General features: G+C 41.6%; 1 protein-coding gene across 1 annotated transcript in view; it reads right to left on the bottom strand.

Annotated features, from left to right (window-relative positions):
- Window positions 1-1,345: 1,345 nt before the first annotated feature.
- The window catches only part of zgc:77375 (uncharacterized protein LOC402927 homolog), a 30,541-nt gene continuing 8,746 nt past the window's right edge, over window positions 1,346-23,140 (bottom strand). Inside the window, exons 3-8 of the mRNA XM_036984380.1 lie at window positions 22,053-22,165; window positions 20,712-20,805; window positions 10,518-10,551; window positions 10,209-10,383; window positions 6,182-6,370; window positions 1,346-2,766 (exon numbers count right to left, since the gene is read on the bottom strand). Of these exons, the coding sequence (XP_036840275.1) occupies window positions 2,349-2,766; window positions 6,182-6,370; window positions 10,209-10,383; window positions 10,518-10,551; window positions 20,712-20,805; window positions 22,053-22,165 (1,023 nt within the window). The 3' untranslated portion in view covers window positions 1,346-2,348. The remainder of the gene's footprint in view (window positions 2,767-6,181; window positions 6,371-10,208; window positions 10,384-10,517; window positions 10,552-20,711; window positions 20,806-22,052; window positions 22,166-23,140) is intronic.

The raw sequence follows: 23,140 nt of genomic DNA, 5'->3' as shown, positions 1-23,140 counted from the left end.
TAAATATTGTTCATCTTAACTTGTTAATAAAATAAATATCATAGCCTATACATGCAGTTACTATACAGTGGTCACCTTCTAGCCCCGTTTATACCTGCTGCTAACGTGTCCTTCATCTGGATCTTGTCCTGATCTTGCCTGTTTACACACAACATCTGATCAAAATCTGTTCACAATGCGTCTTATTCGTCTAAAAATGTGGGCACAATCAGAATGTGGACAAGATAAGGACAAAGGACGCAAATTAGAACCAGGTATAAACGTGGCTGATGTGCCATAATCACAGTATCTGTCTTCAATAAAGTTACAATATCTGTAATCCGTTTAAATACCTTGACATTTAATTTAACTTAACATTTTATACATGGAAAATATTACTTAATGGCAATTCATACAATGACATAAAGTAATATAAATGCATACATTGCAGATCCTATGACATGCACAAATATGTGAACATATGTACTTAGTGTAAGTATAAAATATCTTTCAGCTTATTTACAAGTTAAAGCACTATAAAAGAAAACCATACCCAATGATTGGATGTTTTACTGCATACAGTACAGGACTGTTCTAGAAGACTAATGCACTATTCTACTCTTATGCTTTCCTTTCTGATGGCATGACCTGACATAAGTGCATATGAAACCATTATCTGACCAGGGACAGGACCTATCTGGTCATGGTACAACAGCTAGTACAGGCAGCCCCGCTGTACTGTTCACGATCGGTCAGACCCATTCAGATATACAGGACAAAGACTTAGTACTCTCTAATAGTGCATTGTTGCTTTTGTTTTCAGTACAGTCGATGCAGTTATTTACAATTAAGGGAAAGGGGGATACCTAGTCAGTTGTACAACTGAATGCCTTCAACTGATCATGCTATCACATATCTGGTATCTACCTGCCCTCAACGCAAAGTCTACCTGCTTTTCTATCGTTTTGAAAAGTAACCTGATCAAATATAGTACCAGTCGAAGGTTTGGACACAACTACTCACTCCAGGGTTTTTCTTAATTTTTTACTATTTTCTACATTGTAGAATAATAGTGAAGACATAAAAACTATGAAATAACACATATGGAATCATGTAGTAACCAAAAAAGTGTTAAACAAATCAAAATATATTTTATATTTGAGATTCTTCAAAGTAGCCACCCTTGGACTTGATGACAGTTTTGCACACTCTTGACATTCTCTCAACCAGCTTCATGAGGTAGTCACCTGGAATACATTTCAATTAACATGTGTGCCTTGTTAATTTGTGGAATATCTTTCCTTCTTAATGCGTTTGAGCCAATCAGTTGTGTTGTGACAACGTAGGGGTGGTATGAAGAAGATAGCCCTATTTGGTAAAAGACCCAAGTCCACATTATGGCAAGAACAGCTCAAATAAGCAAAGAGAAACAACAGTCCATCATTACTTTAAGACATGAAGGTCAGTCAATCTGGAAAATTTCAAGAACTATGTTTCTACTCTTTCTACAGTCTCAGACTCTACTGTTTCTACTGTTTCTACAGTCTCAGACTACTGTTTCTACAGTCTCAGACTACTGTTTATTCTGTTTCTACAGTCTCAGACTCGACTGTTTCTACAGTCTCAGGCTACTGTTTCTACTGTTTCTACAGTCTCAGACTCTACTGTTTCTACTGTTTCTACAGTCTCAGACTCTACTGTTTCTACAGTCTCAGACTACTGTTTCTGCAGTCTCAGACTCTACTGTTTCTACTGTTTCTACAGTCTCAGACTCTACTGTTTCTACAGTCTCAGGCTCTACTGTTTCTACAGTCTCAGACTCTTCTGTTTTTACAGTCTCAGACTCTACTGTTTCTACAGTCTCAGACTCTACTGTTTCTACAGTCTCAGACTCTACTGTTTCTATAGTCTCAGACTCTACTGTTTCTACAGTCTCAGACTCTACTGTTTCTACAGTCTCAGACTCTACTGTTTCTACAGTCTCAGACTCTACTGTTTCTACAGTCTCAGACTCTACTGTTTCTACAGTCTCAGACTCTACTGTTTCTACGGTCTCAGACTCTACTGTTTCTACGGTCTCAGACTACTGTTTCTACGGTCTCAGACTCTACTGTTTCTACGGTCTCAGACTCTACTGTTTCTACGGTCTCAGATTCTACTGTTTCTACGGTCTCAGACTCTACTGTTTCTACGGTCTCAGACTCTACTGTTTCTACGGTCTCAGACTCTACTGTTTCTACGGTCTCAGACAACTGTTTCTGTGATATACAAATATGAAATGGCACCATATTCCCTATCTTTTGAACTACACAGGGAATAGGGTCATTTTGGACTTACAAAGTTATACAACTCTAATGCTATTCTACAGGTCAATGCCTAGTAGAGACAAAGTTCTCCTGTTGACAGATGAGTTCCACAGCGTTGTGTACGTCCTCTACGATGTGTCCTGGTTCCATCAGGGCCGGGTCGAAGCGGAAGTCCCGGTGACCATGGAACACAGTCTCGGTGATGCTGTGGCTGGCATCAGCCGGCACCTCGCTGTGGGGGTTATAGATACCGGTACATACCAGCAGGGATTTACAGGAGGTGGCGGAGGGGGAGGCCAGCTCGCTCTCCAAGGCCGTCTCCATGTCCTGGTCCTGGAGAAGGGCTTTAGGGGACCCTCCGCCCCCTGTACCCTCCACCGTGGCCTGCACTACTTGGGCAGCAGTCTGCCTGGTCCGGACCCTTTCCTCCAGATAGCGGTTATACAGGTTGGCTCCATAGATATCTGTCATCAGGTTGTCTCTTTGTTAGATGGAATAAAGGTTAGACACTAGTTAGAAGGGAACAGGGTATCTAATAACATGTCAATAGTATCATTACACCAATACTACATAGGTGTAACATGTCAATAGTATCATTACAGCATTACTACATAGGTGTAACATGTTAATACAGTATCATTACATAATTACTGCATAGATGTAACATGTAATACAGTATATTTTACAGCATTACTACATATGTGTAAGGAACAATAATTAGAGTGAAGCGTAGGGTTTCTCACAATTCTGTCTCAGATCGGTTTGTGCTGTAGTGTTTTGCTGCCTCCTGTGGTTCCTTACCCGACAGTGTAGAAGTATAGTGTTCTGATGGGTGTAGGTTCTATCCTGATAGGGTAGAGTGTTCTGATGGGTGTAGTCCTAACCTGATTGTGTATAGTGTTCTGATGGGTGTAGGTCCTAACCTGATTGTGTATTGTGTTCTGATGAGGTTGTTACCTGATAGCGTATAGTGTTCTGATGGGTGTAGGTTTTAACCCGATAGTGTATAGTGTCATGACGTTGCCCTCTTTGGGTACAGCAAGCCCCATCCCCTTCTCCCTGTGTCCTACACCCAGGCTGCTGTGGTCAGAGAGAGGTTGTAAATTCCTGGAGGAGATTATCTCCTCATGGCCACAGTATAGAGAGAGAGTGAATTTTCATAGAGAACAAAGGAATTTCTTCCACCTCACAGAACTGGAGAACCGAACAACATTTATGTTCTGGAGAAGGTATAAAAGATTGGTGAAGAATCCAGCTACGAACTGGTCCGTTTGGTACGATTTTGTGAAACTCATGGGAGCCAATACGGCCACATTACCATAACGCTGTTTATATAATAGCCTCAGATATGAGGCTTACATCTAATTGTTGTATAAGATGAATGAGTGAGGATGATACTGTTTGTGAAATTGTGTCATGTAATTTTGGACTGTTTAATGAAGGAAACTCCAATTCCCTTTGGAGTTTAACTAAATCAGAGGACTGCCCATGAGCACAGTTATGGTCGGGCATCCTGGGACAGGCCCTTTTCTGCAATTCCGAATAAAATCCCCACCTTGAATTTCTCAACAGACCATGTTTCTCTCAATTACGAGAGGACAAAGGTTGCAGACCAGCTTACCTCGATAACCAGAGGGCCACGGTTTGAGACCAGACTGCTGAATCTTTTAACCATCCCACGTGGTTAAACTCTTAGACTATCGATACCGACAGAATAAGAACAAGTCTTTGATATTAATTACTAGTCTGCAGCTAGGAATTCGGTATCATCGAACGTGAAGACCTGCAACCGCCGAAACATCTATCCATAACGACATGAATGAATGTCACTCTGAACTACCCATTCTAACCACGACAGAGAGGGCGGACAAACTCTCCAACAGAAACAAACTTTTCAACAGAGATCCCGACGACACACTGAGTGTAAATATATTTATTGAGTGCAATTGTTTACGAATGAGTGAGCGTTCATGTGCAAAGGATTAGCATTTCAATTGTTATAATTATCAACTGTGTGTTGTCTTATCTCAGTCGACCCCCACTTCCCTTTTGTACACCATGCCGCGATGCCGGTTTATCCCACTAGGGAATCTCCATTATCATTTCCTTGTAAACATCTAATGTTTGTTTATGCATTTCTGTGAATTACTTAGTTAGTAAATAAATTATTTAAGACAATTGATGTATGGATGACTCACAGTGAAGACTGGGTTCGTGCAGATAACCAACAATTCACGCCGTTTGGAATGAGACTAACGTGAGGTAAATAATTAATTAATCAGAAGACTATTGATCAGATATGAAAATATCTGAAAAGTTATATTCGGAAAATTTTCCTTGGTGCCCCGACTTCCTAGTTAATTACAGTTACATGATTAATCAGTTTAATCGCGTAATAATAATTACAGAAATTTGATTTTTTGAGAAAAACTAAAAGTCTTCAGTTAATGATAGTAAAGACACGACAATAGTGTTCTGATGGGTTTAGGGTACTTACCAGATAGTGTATAGTGTTCTGATGGGTGTAGGTTCTATCCCTATAGTGTTCTGATGAATGTAAATTCTAACCTGATTGTGTATCGTGTTCTGATGGGGTTGTTACCCGATAGTGCAGAGTGTTCTGATGGGTTTAGGGTACTTACCTGATAACGTATAGTGTTTTGATAGGTGTAGGTTCTAACCCGATAGCATAGAGTGTTCTAAAGGGGCTATTACCTGAAAGTGGTTATTGTTCTGATGGGTGTAGGTTCTAACCCGACAGTGTAGGATGTTCTAATGTGGCTATTAACTGATAGCGTATAGTGTTCTGATGGGTGTAGGTTTGAACCTGATTGTGTTCTGATGGGTAAAGATTCTAACCTGATAGCGTAGAGTGTTCTGATGGAGTTATTGCCCAATAGTGTATTGTGTTCTGATGGGGCTGTTACCTGATAGTGTATTGTGTTCTGATGGGGCTGTTCCCCGATAGTGTATTGTGTTCTGATGGGGCTGTTACCCGATAGCGTATAGTGTTAGGATGGGTGTAGGTTCTAACCTGATAGCATTGAGTGTTCTGATGGGGTTATTACTCGATAGTGTATAGTGTTCTGATGGGTGTAGGTTCCAAGCTGATAGTGTATTGTGTTCTTGATGGGGTTATTACCTGATAGTGTTTAGTGTTCTGATGGGGCTATTACCCAATAGTGTATTGTGTTCTGATGGGTGTAGGTTCTAACCTGATAGCGTTGAGGGTTCTGATGGGGTTATTACTCGATAGTGTATAGTGTTCTGATGGGTGTAGGTTCTAACCTGATAGTGTATAGTGTTCTGATGGGTGTAGGTTCTAACCTGATAGCGTTGAGTCTTCTGATGGGGCTATTACCCAATAGTGTATTGTGTTCTGATGGGGTTTATTACCCAATAGGGTTTTGTCTTCTGATGGGGTTATTACCCGATAGTGTAGTGTGTTCTGATGGGGCTATTACCCAATAGTTTATTGTGTTCTGATGGGGCTATTACCCGATAGTGTATAGTGTTCTAATGGGTGTAGGCTCTAATAGTGATAGTGCATAGTGTTTTGATAGGTGTAGGTTCCAAGCCAATATCATATAGTGTGCTGATATGTTTATTACCCAATTGTGTTGTGATGGATGTAGGTTCGAGCCTGATTGTGTATGGTGTTCTGATGGGTGTAGGTTCTAACCTGATAGCATCGAGTGTTCTGATGGGGTTTATTACCCAATAGGGCTTTGTCTTCTGATGGGGTTATTACCCGATAGTGTTTTGCTTCTGTTAGGGTTATTATCCGATAGTGTATAGTGTTCTGAAGGTTGTAGGTTCTAACCTGATAGTGTATACTGCTCTGATGGGTGTAGGTTATAACCTTATGGTGTATAGTGTTCTGATGAGATTATTACCCGATAGCGTAGAGTGTTCTTATAGGTGTCCTCCAGCCTCTCTCTGCAGCCTGCTCCCTGATGAGGTACTCAGCGAAGTGATATGTTAGTTCAGAAGGTTTCCCCATCAGAGCTTCGTACTTCAGCTCCTGACCCGTTATCTTCCTGTAGATGTTCTCCAGACACACAAGGAACATCCCATGGCCAAACCTACGCAAGCACACACACACACAATGACTGACAGTGTGACTAAATCCTTTGTCAACCTTCGTGCATCCCGCAAAGGTGGAGGTGTTGCTAACATTTACAATAGCAAATTTAAATTTACAACAACAAAAAAATGACGTTTTCGTCTTTTGAGCTTCTAGTCATGAAATCTATGCAGCCTACTCAATCACTTTTTATAGCTACTGTTTACAGGCCTCCTGGGCCATATACAGCGTTCCTCATTGAGTTCCCTGAATTCCTATCGGACCTTGTAGTCATAGCAGATAATATTCTAATCTTTGGTGACTTTAATATTCACATGGAAAAGTCCACAGACCCACTCCAAAAGGCTTTCGGAGCCATCATCGACTCAGTGGGTTTTGTCCAACATGTCTCTGGACCCACTCACTGTCACAGTCATACTTTGGACCTAGTTTTGTCCCATGGAATAAATGTTGTGGATCTTAATGTTTTTCCTCATAATCCTGGACTATCGGACCACCATTTTATTATGTTTGTAATTGCAACAAATAATCTGCTCAGACCCCAACCAAGGAACATCAAAAGTCGTGCTAAAAATTCACAGACAACACAAAGATTCCTTGATGTCCTTCCAGATTCCCTCTGTCTACCCAAGGACGACAGAGGACAAAAATCAGTTAACCACCTAACTGAGGAACTCAATTGAACCTTGCGCAATACCCTAGATGCAGTTGCACCCCTAAAAACTAAAAACATTTCTCATAAGAAACTAGCTCCCTGGTACACAGAAAATACCCAAGCTCTGAAGCAAGCTTCCAGAAAATTGGAACGGAAATGGCGCCACACCAAACTGGAAGTCTTCCGACTAGCTTGGAAAGACAGTACCGAAGAGCCCTTACTGCTGCTCGATCATCCTATTTTTCTAACTTAATTGAGGAAAATAAGAACAATCCGAAATTCCTTTTTGATACTGTCGCAAAGCTAACTAAAAAGCAGCATTCCCCAAGAGAGGATGGCTTTCACTTTAGCAGTGATAAATTCATGAACTTCTTTGAGGAAAATATCATGATTATTAGAAAGCAAATTACGGACTCCTCATTAAATCTGCGTATTCCTTCAAAGCTCAGTTGTCCTGAGTCTGCACAACTCTGCCAGTACCTAGGATCAAGAGAGACACTCAAGTGTTTTAGTACTATATCTCTTGACACAATGATGAACATAATCATGGCCTCTAACCCTTCGAGCTGCATACTGGACCCTATTCCAACTAAACTACTGAAAGAGCTGCTGCCTGTGCTTGGCCCTCCTATGTTGAACATAATAAACGTCTCTCTATCCACCGGATGTGTACCAAACTCACTAAAAGTGGCAGTAATAAAGCCTCTCTTGAAAAAGCCAAACCTTGACCCAGAAAATATAAAAAACTATCGGCCTATATCGAATCTTCCATTCCTCTCAAAATGTTTAGAAAAGGCTGTTGCGCAGCAACTCACTGCCTTTCTGAAGACAAACAATGTATACGAAATGCTTCAGTCTGGTTTTAGACCCCATCATAGCACTGAGACTGCACTTGTGAAGTTGGTAAATGACCTTTTAATGGCATCAGACCGAGGCTCTGCATCTGTCCTCGTGCTCCTAGACCTTAGTGCTGCTTTTGATACCATCAATCACCACATTCTTTTGGAGAGATTGGAAACCCAAATTGGTCTACACGGACAAGTTCTGGCCTGGATTAGATCTTATCTGTCGGAACGATATCTGTTTGTCTCTGTGAATGGTTTGTCCTCTGACAAATCAACTGTAAATTTTGGTGTTCCTCAATGTTCCGTTTTAGGACCACTATTGTTTTCACTATATATTTTACCTCTTGGGGATGTCATTCGAAAACATAATGTTAACTTTCACTGCTATGCGGATGACACACAGCTGTACATTTCAATGAAACATGGTGAAGCCCCAAAATTGCCCTCGCTAGAAGCATGTGTTTCAGACATAAGGAAGTGGATGTCTGCAAACTTTCTACTTTAAAACAGAGATGCTTGTTCTAGGTCCCAAGAAACAAAGAGATCTTCTGTTGAATCTGACAATTAATCTTAATGGTTGTACAGTCGTCTCAAATAAAACTGTGAAGGACCACGGCGTTACTCTGGACCCTGATCTCTCTTTTGAAGAACATGTCAAGACCATTTCAAGGACTGCTTTTTTCCATCTACGTAACATTGCAAAAATCAGAAACTTTCTGTCCAAAAATGATGCAGAAAAATTAATCCATGCTTTTGTCACTTCTAGGTTAGACTACTGCAATGCTCTACTTTCCGGCTACCCGGATAAAGCACTAAATAAACTTCAGTTAGTGCTAAATACGGCTGCTAGAATCCTGACTAGAACCAAAAAAATGGATCATATTACTCCAGTTCTAGCCTCCCTACACTGGCTTCCTGTCAAAGCAAGGGCTGATTTCAAGGTTTTACTGCTAACCTACAAAGCATTACATGGGCTTTCGCCTACCTATCTCTCTGATCTGGTCCTGCCGTACATACCTACACGTACGCTACGGTCACAAGACGCAGGCCTCCTAATTGTCCCTAGAATTTCTAAGCAAACAGCTGGAGGCAGGGCTTTCTCCTATAGAGCTCCATTTTTATAACTTATGAGACTTCTGTTCCAAAAAAAAACAGCTTCACTTTGTTAAATGCTGTATGTATTTATTAACGTCAGAGACGCAAAATCGGTCTCAACCTTTAAGTCTTTACTGAAGACTCATCTCTTCAGTGGGTCATATGATTGAGTGTAGTCTGGCCCACGAGTGGGAAGGTGCTACGGAAAGGCTCTGGAGCTGTCTCTGCCTGGCCGGTTCCCCTCTTTCCACTGGGATTCTCTGCCTCTAACCCTATTACAGAGGCTGAGTCACTGGCTTACTGGGGCTCTCTCATACCGTCCCTGGGAGGGGTGCGTCACCTGAGTGGGTTGATTCACTGATGTGGTCATCCTGTCTTGGTTGGCACCCCACCCCCCCCCCCCCCCCCACCCCCCCCCCCCCACCCCCCCACCCCCCACCCCCCCCCCCCCTTTGGGTTGTGCCGTGGCGGAGATCTTTGTGGGCTATACTCAGCCTTGTCTCAGGATGGTAAGTTGGTGGTTGAAGATATCCCTCTAGTGGTGTGGGGGCTGTGCTTTGGCAAAGTGGGTGGGGTTATATGTTATATCCTTCCTGTTTGGCCCTGTCCGGGGGTGTCCTCGGATGGGTCCACAGTGTCTCCTGACCCCACCTGTCTCAGCCTCCAGTATTTATGCTGCAGTAGTTTATGTGTCGGGGGCTAGGGTCAGTTTGTTATATCTGGAGTACTTCTCCTGTCCTATTCGGTGTCCTGTGTGAATTTAAGTGTGCTCTCTCTAATTCTCTCTTTCTCTCTTTCTTTCTCTCTCTCGGAGGACCTGAGCCCTAGGACCATGCCTCAGGACTACCTGAGATGACTCCTTGCTGTCCCCAGTCCACCTGGCCGTGCTGCTGCTCCAGTTTCAACTGTTCTGCCTTATTATTATTGGACCATGCTGGTCATTTATGAACATTTGAACATCTTGGCCATGTTCTGTTATAATCTCCACCCGGCACATCCAGAAGAGGACTGGCCACCCCACATAGCCTGGTTCCTCTCTAGGTTTCTTACTAGGTTTTGGCCTTTTTATGGAGTTTTTCCTAGCCACCGTGCTTCTACACCTGCATTGCTTGCTGTTTGGGGTTTTGTACAGCACTTTGAGATATCAGCTGATGTACAAAGGGCTATATAAATACATTTGATTTGATTTGTCAACCAATGTTCCATATCACTTAGTGTAATCTTTCTCAGTGACTTGTTACCGTGGAGACTGGGCCTCGGCCATCCACATCAGGTCCATGTTACAGGCCAGCAGCGGCAGGTGGGAGGAGTGACGCATCTCATGGGCGTTACCCAGGCTCCCATTGGTCAGCAACACATCAATGATCAGCTGCAGGTTGGTCTCCCATCGGATTGGCTCGCCGAACAGGATGACCGCTGCGACCAGAAAAAAAGAGAAACAACATCATTAAATCGTGAGTTTATACTTTCTTAAAATCTGAAAGGTTATTCTACATGTAGAATCATTATTTGGAGAAAATGTACTACGATATGAACAATATGCTTCTTACCTTGAACTATAGGGAGATTCACAATAGGTGAAGACTGCAACAAGAGAAGAATAACATTCAGGGCTCCAGAGTACATACACCCTAAAGTGTCCCTAGGACACCAGAGTACATACACCCTAAAGTGTCCCTAGGACACCAGAGTACATACACCCTAAAGTGTCCCTAGGACACCAGAGTACATACACCCTAAAGTGTCCCTAGGTAACCAGAGTACAAACACCCTAAAGTGTCCCTAGGACACCAGAGTACATACACCCTAATGTGGGCACAGTCACTCTCAATCACCATCTCCTCCCTGACCTTTCACATCGCTGTGCATGTGATCCTGCTCTAGCAGAGGTAACATGGTGATACACCATGGGTAGGGTATCCTCAGCTTCAGGTGGTAGGAATATATTTTGGGCTACTGGATAAAAGTGTCTGCTAAATATATATAATATTCTGAACTACCAGTATATACAATAATATACAGTAACACAACATGACATACGTAGGGAGAACACAGTCATAGCATAGGTGGACTTTATGGGTTCTTGAGGCAAATTTGTTCCTTGTGAGGGGAGGGACCTATGAACTAAATTACATGACTTAGACTTTTCAATCTCTTGTTATAGAGCCACTATGTGGCCAATTGCCATGGTATTGCGTGAGAGGATGTGGCCCTAGGGCCTTTACCATGTTGTTAAGTTGCACAGTCCAGGGCCTTTTCATCTCATGGAAATGTTTTTTTTTCTTCACCAACATGGTAGAAAGAGGAATATAATAACAATAATGAAGTGGAACAAATACAACAGGATTTCACCAGCTTTGCTGCTTGAACCCCTAAATATACCTGCAAGCATTTATGGATGCACGTCTTTAAACGACATGGCCACTATGAACCAATGAGCTTGCATGAATGTTTCTTCCTGCACAACAGCGCCACCCTGCGGCCAAACTCAACACTTTTCTACAGGTTAGCTTGACTCACCTCCCTGAGCATGTGTGACAAATTGCATCACTCTGAGTCAAACAGATCAAGAGAGATAAACATGTGCCCATTATAGCGACTCAATTTAGATAAATTGAGTCTTGCATGGTATTGCATGAGAGGGTGTGGCCATTGGACCTTTATTATGTTGCTAATCTGAACATTCCTGACATTTTCATCTCATGGGATTTTTTTTTCTTCACCAATAACTAGAAAAGTACATTTCCTGTAGAAAATGTGGTGTGCTTGCTAGCCTGTGAAGCTTGTTAGCTTGATTAATTGATAGGATATGATAGCCTGAGCAAGTGAAAGTTGGTCTGGTGTCTCTTGCTTGAATGGTTCAAGAGTTACTGTTGGTGGGTTATTTTATGCTAATTTATATAGTTGTAGTTGATACAAGTTTTAAAGAATTTTATGTTAGGATAGCCTGAACATGTGACAATTGGTTTGGTGTTTCTAGCTTGAATGATTCAAGTGTTACTCGTAGTGGGTTATTTTAGGCAATTTTTATATAGTTATAGTTTATCAAAGTTTTTGAGAATTTGAAGTTAGCATAGCCTGAACATGTGAACGTTTGTTTGGTGTCCCTAGCTTGAACAGTTCAATAATTATTGTTTGTGAATTATTTAATGCACATTTTTCCATTTAAATGCATCGGTATCCATAGCAATGACTTCGTTTGAGCTGCTCAATGACATGTTATGAGAGAGCTGACGTTAGCTAGCTTCTTTTTTCATCACTCTAAACTCCTACAAACAACTGTAACTTTTTATTGGTAGAAGATATTTTTGTTCAAAGCCAGATTTGGAAAGCAGAGAAGTAGAGGAAGATTCCATACGCTCTAAGTTTCTGGCTGACTTTTGGGGGGAGTGTTGTTTGGAACAAGTTGGAAAAAAAGTGTTAATATATTTACTAAAACTGCTGTATAGTTAGATTCGTAGCGGATATTTTTGTTCTGCAAACATTTGAATAGCATAGCAGTAGACGAAGATGCCACACTCTCTAACTTTTTGTCTAACTTGTTGGGTAAGTGGTCAAATGTTAAGTTGTTTATAAAAAGTTAGAGAAAATGTTGTTGATGCAGTTACTTAAACAGCTGTAGCATTTGATCGGTACCAGATAATTCTGTTATTATTTCAGGTTTGAAAAGCAGAGAAGTAGAGGAAGATTTCATATGCTTTAACCTTTTGCCTAAGTTGATTGCAAAGTGGTCAAAGTATCTGATGTTTCAAAAGTTACATTGAAAGTTACAGTGAATGTTGGAAACGTTGATGTCACAACGGGGAGCTTTAGAATGTTGAAAAAAGTTCCATTAAAATGAATGAAGATGGACAAAAAGAAAGACCAAAAAATGTATAGTTTAAAAAGTATAAATAAAATAAAAACATTAAGTTGTATGCAAACACACTATTTTATAGTTTGAATGGTGTTTCTAGCTTAAACGGTGTAAGAGGAGTAGCATGCAGAAAAATAAGACGAAGATTTAAAGTATGAACTTTTGCTTGGAAGTCCCACCTAACAATAACTAGATGGTAATTTTCCATTATGAAACATTTGATGGAACTTGCTTCAACTCTTTACATGTATTTTTGTGGTAGTTGAAGAAGTTTACTGAAGCCAAGAGTTAAATATAGTCAAACTGAAATGTTGTAAAATAATCGGTATGATTACTTTGATAGACTACACTATCAACCTTATTACTTTGGATTGTGTTAGATCACATATTTCAACACAAATAACTACACTCAGAAAAAGTTACAGAAAATGTTGAGGTCACTTAAACAGCTGTAACGTTTGATTGGTACCAGATCATTCTGTTATTATTCCAGATTTGAATAGCAGAGAAGTAGAGGAAGATGTCACAACCTTTAACTCTTTGTGTACGTTTTTGTCAAAGTAGCTGATTTATGTCAAAAGTTGCATTGTTGCATTTACAGTGGATGGAAGTTGGAAGTGATGACGTCACAATTATTAACCTCATTAAAGTGAATGAAGATGGCCAAAAAGAAAGACCTTTTAAAGTGTGAATGGTGTTTGTAGCAGTGGAAGAGGAGTAGCGTGCAGAAGAAGAAGAAAAAGAAGTACAACAAAGTTTTAGAATGTGACGTTTGCTTCGTACGTCCCATTAATAACAATAAAAAGTGAGAATTATGTTGAAGATTTAAGTGGGGGCTTTTGCTTTGCAAACCCCACAATAATTAAAGCAGCGAGCAGTGTTGCCAGGGTTCAAGCTAGGTACTGTTGTTCATTGTTGGTAAATGTTGAAGTGAGTTGAGAAGTTGTTGTATGATGGCAAAAGTGTTAGTACTACCTGAAAGGGTGCATCAGGAGGTTTGATAGTGTTTCACTATGAAAACTTTCACATACATACTGTAAATGCACATAGTCAAACACACACGCACACACACTCGCATCATAATGTCACCATTTGGACAAATTGGACACATCACCCTAGGATGAGCTACTTCTGTACTCCTTACCACACTTGCCAAATATCACAACTCAACATCAACCGATCATGCAATAGTCCTTTGATCTATTTTGGACCATTTGTAATGATGTTGACTACTTTAAATGTCTTCTTCACTTCTTGTTGAACATGGAACGAGGGAGAGCTCGGTTTGTTGTTTTGGAAAGTTTTGAAAGTCTATTGAAAAAGTTTGGTTTCTAGCTAGCTACCTTTTGATTTTGGATCCTGTGACGTGGTTGGCATAAGTTGCTGGGACTGTTACTATCTGTTCAGTACAGGACAGATCCCAAGGCCGGATCTGAGGAGCTGTTTGGGGGCCCCAGTGCCCCCGCACATTGACTCTGTACCGGTACCCCCTGTATATAGCTATTGTTATTTACTGCTGCTCGTTAATTATTTGTTATTCTTATCTCTTACTTTTTTTTTTAGGTATTTTCTTAAAACTGCATTGTTGGTTAAGGGCTTGTAAGTAAGCATTTCATTGTAAGGTCTACCTACATCTGTTGTATTCTGCGCATGTGACAAATACAATTTGATATGATTTGGCCTAGCTGCTAGCTAGCTGCCTATTAAGCTAGCTGGGTTTTCTTGAGCGCTTGAACGCAGCCCGTGACGCGGTTAGCCATTGTGGCTGGGACTGCAGATTGTCCCGACTTGTGGCTTTCTAGATCCATGCAACCTGCCCTGTCTGGAAGTGACAGCGTAACCTACGTTGTTGGCATAACAAAGACCAAAGCAGGCGGGAGTACTGTTGAGGTACTGTTTGAACATCATAAATAACAATATGGCCTTAAATGGCCATGTACTCTTATAATCTCCACCCGGCACAGCCCTCAGACTGGCCACCCCTCAGAGCCTGGTTTCTCTCTAGGTTTCTTCCTGGGTTCCTGCCTTTCTAGGGAGTTTTTCCTAGTCACCGTGCTTCTACATCTTCATTGCTTGCTGTTTGGGGTTTTAGGCTGGGTTTCTGTATAGCACTTTGTGACATCTGCTGATGTAAAAAGGGCTTTATACAGTGCCTTGCGAAAGTATTCGGCCCCCTTGAACTTTGCGACCTTTTGCCACATTTCAGGCTTCAAACATAAATATATAAAACTGTATTTTTTTGTGAAGAATCAACAACAAGTGGGACACAATCATGAAGTGGAACGACATTTATTGGATATTTCAAACTTTTTTAACAAATCAAAAACTGAAAAATTGGGCGTGCAAAATTATTCAGCCCCTTTACTTTCAGTGCAGCAAACTCTCTCCAGAAGTTCAGTGAGGATCTCTGAATGATCCAATGTTGACCTAAATGACTAATGATGATAAATACAATCCACCTGTGTGTCAATCAAGTCTCCGTATAAATGCACCTGCACTGTGATAGTCTCAGAGGTCCGTTAAAAGCGCAGAGAGCATCATGAAGAACAAGGAACACACCAGGCAGGTCCGAGATACTGTTGTGAAGAAGTTTAAAGCCGGATTTGGATACAAAAAGATTTCCCAAGCTTTAAACATCCCAAGGAGCACTGTGCAAGCGATAATATTGAAATGGAAGGAGTATCAGACCACTGCAAATCTACCAAGACCTGGCCGTCCCTCTAAACTTTCAGCTCATACAAGGAGAAGACTGATCAGAGATGCAGCCAAGAGGCCCATGATCACTCTGGATGAACTGCAGAGATCTACAGCTGAGGTGGGAGACTCTGTCCATAGGACAACAATCAGTCGTATATTGCACAAATCTGGCCTTTATGGAAGAGTGGCAAGAAGAAAGCCATTTCTTAAAGATATCCATAAAAAGTGTAGTTTAAAGTTTGCCACAAGCCACCTGGGAGACACACCAAACATGTGGAAGAAGGTGCTCTGGTCAGATGAAACCAAAATGGAACTTTTTGGCAACAATGCAAAACGTTATGTTTGGCGTAAAAGCAACACAGCTCATCACCCTGAACACACACCATCCCCACTGTCAAACATGGTGGTGGCAGCATCATGGTTTGGGCCTGCTTTTCTTCAGCAGGGACAGGGAAGATGGTTAAAATTGATGGGAAGATGGATGGAGCCAAATACAGGACCATTCTGGAAGAAAACCTGATGGAGTCTGCAAAAGACCTGAGACTGGGACGGAGATTTGTCTTCCAACAAGACAATGATCCAAAACATAAAGCAAAATCTACAATGGAATGGTTCAAAAATAAACATATCCAGGTGTTAGAATGGCCAAGTCAAAGTCCAGACCTGAATCCAATCGAGAATCTGTGGAAAGAACTGAAAACTGCTGTTCACAAATGTTCTCCATCCAACCTCACTGAGCTCGAGCTGTTTTGCAAGGAGGAATGGGAAAAAATGTCAGTCTCTCGATGTGCAAAACTGATAGAGACATACCCCAAGCGACTTACAGCTGTAATCGCAGCAAAAGGTGGCGCTACAAAGTATTAACTTAAGGGGGCTGAATAATTTTGCACGCCCAATTTTTCAGTTTTTGATTTGTTCAAAAAGTTTGAAATATCCAATAAATGTCGTTCCACTTCATGATTGTGTCCCACTTGTTGTTGATTCTTCACAAAAAAATACAGTTTTATATATTTATGTTTGAAGCCTGAAATGTGGCAAAAGGTAGCAAAGTTCAAGGGGGCCGAATACTTTCGCAAGGCACTGTAAATACATTTGATTGATTGTCTCTCTATCACAGCTTAAGGATCTTTTAAACAAACAAAAATAGTTCTACAAGCAGTTCTTACAACAACAAGAAAATAGCTTAGTGTTTTAGTTTAGTACCGAATACAACAGGTATTACAATGAAATGCTTATTTTCCACCCTCCCTCCCAAAAGCATGTTAGGGTTAAGAGAACCTATGGGTTCGTAGCTTCATCCCCGCAGCACACACACACTTATACACACCAACTGATTCATGGACTGCATCTTTTTTTCCTCTTGCTTTGTTTCCTCTTTTCCATATTATGTTTATATCTGATACGCTAAACAGGAAAGGGCTGAAAATAGCCCATATTAACATATGTAGCCTTAGAAATAAGATTAATGAAATCAATTAATTGCTATCATCAGATAACATTAATATATTAGCCATTTCTGACTCACTTAGATATTTAATTGTATGATACAGCAGTAGCAATACAAGGATATAACATGTATAGAAGAGACAGAAATGCTTATGGGGGAGGTGTTGCTATATATATTCAGAGCCATATCCCTGTAATGCTTCGAGAACATCTTATGTCAAGTGTTATTGAAGTGTTGTGGTAGAAGGGTTCACCTGGCACATCTAACGCCTTTTCTTTTGGGGTGCTGCTACAGGCCACCAGGTGCTAACAGTCAGTATCTAAATAATATGTGTGAAATGTTTGATAGTGTATGTGATGTAAACAGAGAAGTCTACTTTCTTGGGGACCTGAATGTTGATGGTAGCAACACCACATGGCAGCAGCACAACATGGTAGCAACATAAAACAGGGTACAAGATTATTGGGCACAGACAACAGCACAAAGGGCAAGAAGCTAGAGACAATAATATAACACGCACAACTATCAGTAAGAGTGTCCATGATTGAGTCTTTGAATGAAGAGATTGAGATAAAACTGTCCACTTTGTTGCAGCTCATTCCAGTTGCTAGCTGCAGCGAACTGAAAATATGAGCGACCCAAGGATGTGTGTGCTGTATCCGTACCCATTGAATGCAGTGATCACAATAAAGCAGGAAAGCCAAAGTTCCAAAAGATGGGACTAAAATTGTGTATGAGAGATCATACAAAATACTTTGCTGTGACTCTTACGTGAATGATGTTCAAAATATTTGTTGGTCTGATGTGATTTAATAAGGAGCATCCAGTTGCTTCTTCCAATTATTGATAAACATGCACCTGCTAAGAAACCTGTTAAAAATCCATGGTTAGATGAGGAATTGTTGAAAGAGATGGAGCAAAAGGAGTGGCTAATAAGTCTGGCTGCACATTTGACTGGCTGACTTATTGCAATTTGAGAAATTATGTTACAAAAAAAAAAAGAAGAAACTGTATTTTGATGCCAAGATCTCTACTTTAGTACTTTTAAATTAAATTATGAGCAGAAAGACACATACAACTCAATTTTTCATCAAATCAGATGGAGTATTCATCGCGAAACCATTGATTACTTAATTGGCAAAGTGGGCAAACTTAGGCAGGAAATCCCAACAACGAAGTGAGCCATTGTACTCATGCGTGAAACAAAATGAAAGCGTTTGAATTTCGTAAAGTTACTGTGGGAGAGGTGGAAAAATGATTGTTATCGATCAATAATGACAAACATCCTGGCATTAACAACTTAGATGGAAAGCTACTGAGGATGGTAGCTGACTCTATAGCCACTCCTATCTGTCATATCTTTAATCTGAGCCTAGAGGAAAGTCTTTGTCCTCAGGCCTGGAGGGAAGAAAAAGTAATTCTGCAACCCAAGAGTGGTAAAGTGGCCTTTATTGGTTCTAACAGCAGACCTATCAGCTTGCTGCCAGCTCTTAGCAAACTGTTGAAAAAAATGGTGTTTGATCAAATACAATGCTATTTCTCTATAAACAAATTAACAACAGACTTTCAGCACGCTTGTAGAGAAAGGCACACAATATGTACTGCACTGACACAAATGACTGATTGGTTGAAAGAAATTGATAATAAGAAGATTGTGGGAGCTGTACTGTTAGATTTCAGTGCAGCCTTTGATATTATTGACCATAACCTGTTGTTGAAAAAATGTACGCTACAGTTCAAAAGTTTGGGGTCACTTAGAAATGTCCTTGTTTTTGAAAGAAAATCATATTTTTTGTCCATTAAAATAACATCAAATTGATCAGAAATACAGTGTAGACATTGTTAATGTTGTAAATGACTATTGTAGCTGGAAACGGCTTATTTTTAATGGAATATCTACATAGACGTACAGAGGCCCATTATCAGCAACCATCACTCCTGTGTTCCAATGGTACGTTGTGTTAGCTAATCCAAGTTTATCATTTTAAAAGGCTAATTGATCATTAGAAAACCATTTTGCAATTATGTTAGCACAGCTGAAAACTGTTGTCCTGATTAAAGAAGCAATAAAACTGGCCTTCTTTAGACTAGCTGAGTATCTGGAGCATCAGTATCTGTGGGTTCGATTATAGGCTCAAAATGGCCAGTACTTTCTTCTGAAACTCGTCAGTCTATTCTTGTTCTGAGAAATGAAGGCTATTCCATGAGAGAAACTGAAGATCTCTCCCTTCACAGAACAGCGCAAACCAGAATAGAAAGAGGGAGGCACCGGTGCACAACTGAGCAAGAGGACAAGTACAGGCAGAGTTGCAAAGAAAAAGCCAGATTGGCCAATAAAAATAAAAGATTAAGATGGGAAAAAGAACACAGACACTGAACAGAGGAAGATTGGAAAAAAGTATTATGGACAAACAAATCTACATTTGAGGTGTTCGGATCACAAAGTAGAACTGCGTCGAGAGACGCAGATAAAATAAAAATGCTGGAGGAGTGCTTGATGCCATCTGTCAAGCATGGTGGAGGCAGTGTGATGGTCTGGTGGAGGTGGAGACAATGTGATGGTCTGGTGGAGGCAATGTGATGGTCTGGTGGAGGTGGAATGAGGCAATGTGATGGTCTGGTGGAGGTGGAAGGAGGCAATGTGATGGTCTGGTGGAGGTGGAGGGAGGCAATGTGATGGTCTGGTGGAGGCAATGTGATGGTCTGGTGGAGGCAATGTGATGGTCTGGTGGAGGTGGAAGGAGGCAATGTGATGGTCTGGTGGAGGTGGAGGGAGGCAATGTGATGGTCTGGTGGAGGCAATGTGATGGTCTGGTGGAGGCAATGTGATGGTCTGGTGGAGGTGGAAGCAATGTGATGGTCTGGTGGAGGTGGAAGCAATGTGATGGTCTGGTGGAGGTGGAGGCAATGTGATGGTCTGGTGGAGGTGGAGGCAATGTGATGGTCTGGTGGAGGTGGAGGCAATGTGATGGTCTGGTGGAGGTGGAGGCAATGTGATGGTCTGGGGGTGCTTTGGTGGTGATAAAGTGGGAGATGAGTAAAGGGTAAAAGTGATCTTGAAGAAGGAAGGCTATCACTCCATTTTGCAACTCCATGCCATACCCTGTGGACAGCGCTTAATTGGAGCCAATTTCCTTCTACAACAGGACAATGACCCAAAGCACAGCTCCAAACTATGCAAGAAGTATTTAGGGAAGAAGCAGTCAGCTGGTATTCTGTCTATAATGGAGTGGCCAGCACAGTCACCGGATCTCAACCCTATTGAGCTGTTGTGGGAGCAGCTTGACCGTGTGGTACGTAAGAAGTGCCCATCAAGCCAATCCAACTTGTGCTTCAGGAAGCATGGGATGAAATCTCTTCAGATTACATCAACAAATTGACAACTAGAATGCCAAAGGTCTGCAAGGCTGTAATTGCTGCAAATGGAGGATTCTTTGACGAAAGCAAAGTTTGAAGGACACTATTATTTCAATTAAAAATCATTATTTATAACCTTGTCAACGTCTTGACTATATTTCCTATTCATTTTGCAACTAATTTCATGTATATTTTCATGGAAAACAAAGACATTTCTAAGTGACCCAAACTATTGAACTGTAGTGCATGTACCCATGTTTTTAAACACAACATCTTCCAGGACTCTAGCTCAAACAATATCGCCACCATGATCCAATGTGGTTGTATGAATGGTTTTTCCTGTCCAAAAGCACCACTGTGCATGCAGGCGTGCGTGCGTGTTCCTACTGGTAGTTTGGGTCGTCTGTTGTGGTCCACCATATCCAGCAGGGGGAAGTATTCTCTCAACATGTCGATGCTCACCACATTCTGGAAGCCCAGACTGGAGGAACGTTAAGGATCAACATGGTAACATCTATAACACTAAAACATACCAAACATTTATTTAAGTAGGCAAGTCAGTTAAGAAACAAATCCTTATTTACATTGACAGCCTACCCCGGACGACGCTGGGCCAATTGTGCGCCGCTTCATGGGACTCCCAATCAGGGCCAGATGTGATACAGCCTGGATTCGAACCAGGGATTGTAGTGACGCATCTTGCACTAAGGTGCAGTGCCTTAGACCACTGTGCCACTCGGGGGCCCAACATTAGGAACACTTTCATAATATTTACTGGTACCCCACCCTCTTTTGCCCTCAGAACAGCCTCAATTCGTAGGGGCATGGACTCTACAAGGTATTGAAAGCAGTCCACAGGGATGCTGACCCATGTTGACTCCAATGCTTCCCACAGTTGTATCAAATCAGCTGGATGTCCTTTGGGTGCTGGACCATTCTTGATACACATGGATGTAAAAAACTCAGCAACCTTGCAGTTCTTGACACAAACCGTTCAAAGGCACTTAAATGTTTTATCTTGCCCATTCACCCTCTGAATGGCACACATACACAATCCATGTCTCAAGGCTTGAAAGTCCTTATTTTTCCTATCTCCTCCCCTTCATTAACACTGATTGAAGTGGATTTAACAATTGACATCAATAAGGGATCATAGCTTTCACTTGGATTCGCCTGGTCAGTCTATGTCATGGAATACTCTTAATGTTTTGTATACTCAGTGGAATTTCCACAGTTTATACTATATCAAAGACCGTTAGGTATTCTCTGTGCTAGAAATGGTCTGATCATGGGCTGACAATGCTGTGTTTAGGTTGAAGCAGTAGGCCAAACCTTTAACTGAACTACAACATCATCTGCTCTTATCATCATCATCGGTGCACAACATTTTGTTGGCTTCACCTAAAATGCCCCCCCCCCCCCCCCCCAGTTATCAGAGCACTATTATTGTATAAGCTCTCATTACTGTCCCTGGACCTGCCAGGCTGTCACCCAGTAATCACAGAGACCTTGAATGTATGGGGAGCAGATGAACCAGGGTTACAAAACACAACCAGCTGTACAGCCATGTGATCTCACTGATCAACATAGAACTACCCCTCTAAGAAAGACTAAAGGCTTTGATTGATGTTTTAAATGTCGAAGCTACTCACACTGGCTGAGTAACTATATACATCTGGTGATGATGGCACAGTGAAACAGCAGAGTTAGAAGTGATTAGACAGATACTTGTTAGCGATATCCAGTACAGGTCCTTGTCCTGACACCAGAACACATTTCTCATGGTACTTCGTGAACATCCTGAGAGGACTGTGAGACAGCATCACCTGGTCCTGGGAGATCTACAAGAGAAAGACACAACACAGATACAAAGTAATCAAACAGAGTGACTGTTGCAGTCTACTGGAGTGGCTGCTGCCTGAAACCACAGCCTGAAACCACCTTCAGTATAAAGTGATAATGATTGTAGATCAGATAACATAATTGCATGTTAATGATAATGATTGCATGTTAATGATAATGATTTTAGGTCAGGTGACAGACACTATGACAACATCCAGACAGTTTTACATGAATGTTATTTGCACTTCTCAGTTCCGACCTCCAGGTGAATTAGCTTGCTGTAAGAGACATGAAACATGAGCCTGGCTTGCAGATACTCCCAGCACCAGGTTTAAGGTTAGACTCCCAAGGTTAGGGTTAGAATCCCAGGGTTAGGGGTTAGGGTTGAACTCCAAGTGTCAGAGGTTAAACCCCCAAGGTTAGGGTTAGAATCCCAGGGTTAGGGGTTGGACTCCAAGGGTTAGGGTTAGACTCCCAGGGTAAGGGGTTAGACTCCCAGGGTAAGGGGTTAGACTCCCAGGGTAAGGGGTTAGACTCCCAGGGTTAGGGTTAGATTCCCGGGGTTAGGGGTTAGACTTCCAGGGTTAGACTCCCAAGGTTAGGGTTAAACTCCCTGGGTTAGGGTTAGATTCCCGGGGTTAGGGGTTAGACTCCCAGGGTAAGGGGTTAGACTCCCAGGGTAAGGGGTTAGACTCCCAGGGTTAGGGTTAGATTCCCGGGGTTAGGGGTTAGACTTCCAGGGTTAGACTTCCAGGGTTAGACTCCCAGGGTTAGACTCACAGGGTTAGGGTTAGATTCCCGGTGTTAGGGGTTAGACTCCCAGGGTTAGGGTTAGACTCCCAGGGTAAGGGGTTAGACTCCCAGGGTAAGGGGTTAGATTCCCGGGGTTAGGGGTTAGACTCCCAGGGGTTAGGGTTAGACTCCCAGGGTTAGGGGTTGGACACCCAGGGTTAGACTCCCAGGGTTAGAGGTCA

The sequence above is a fragment of the Oncorhynchus mykiss genome, chromosome 7 (genome assembly GCF_013265735.2).
Source record: "Oncorhynchus mykiss isolate Arlee chromosome 7, USDA_OmykA_1.1, whole genome shotgun sequence".
Classification (NCBI taxonomy): Eukaryota; Metazoa; Chordata; class Actinopteri; order Salmoniformes; family Salmonidae; genus Oncorhynchus; species Oncorhynchus mykiss.
This window is presented reverse-complemented; position numbering and strand designations above follow the sequence as displayed.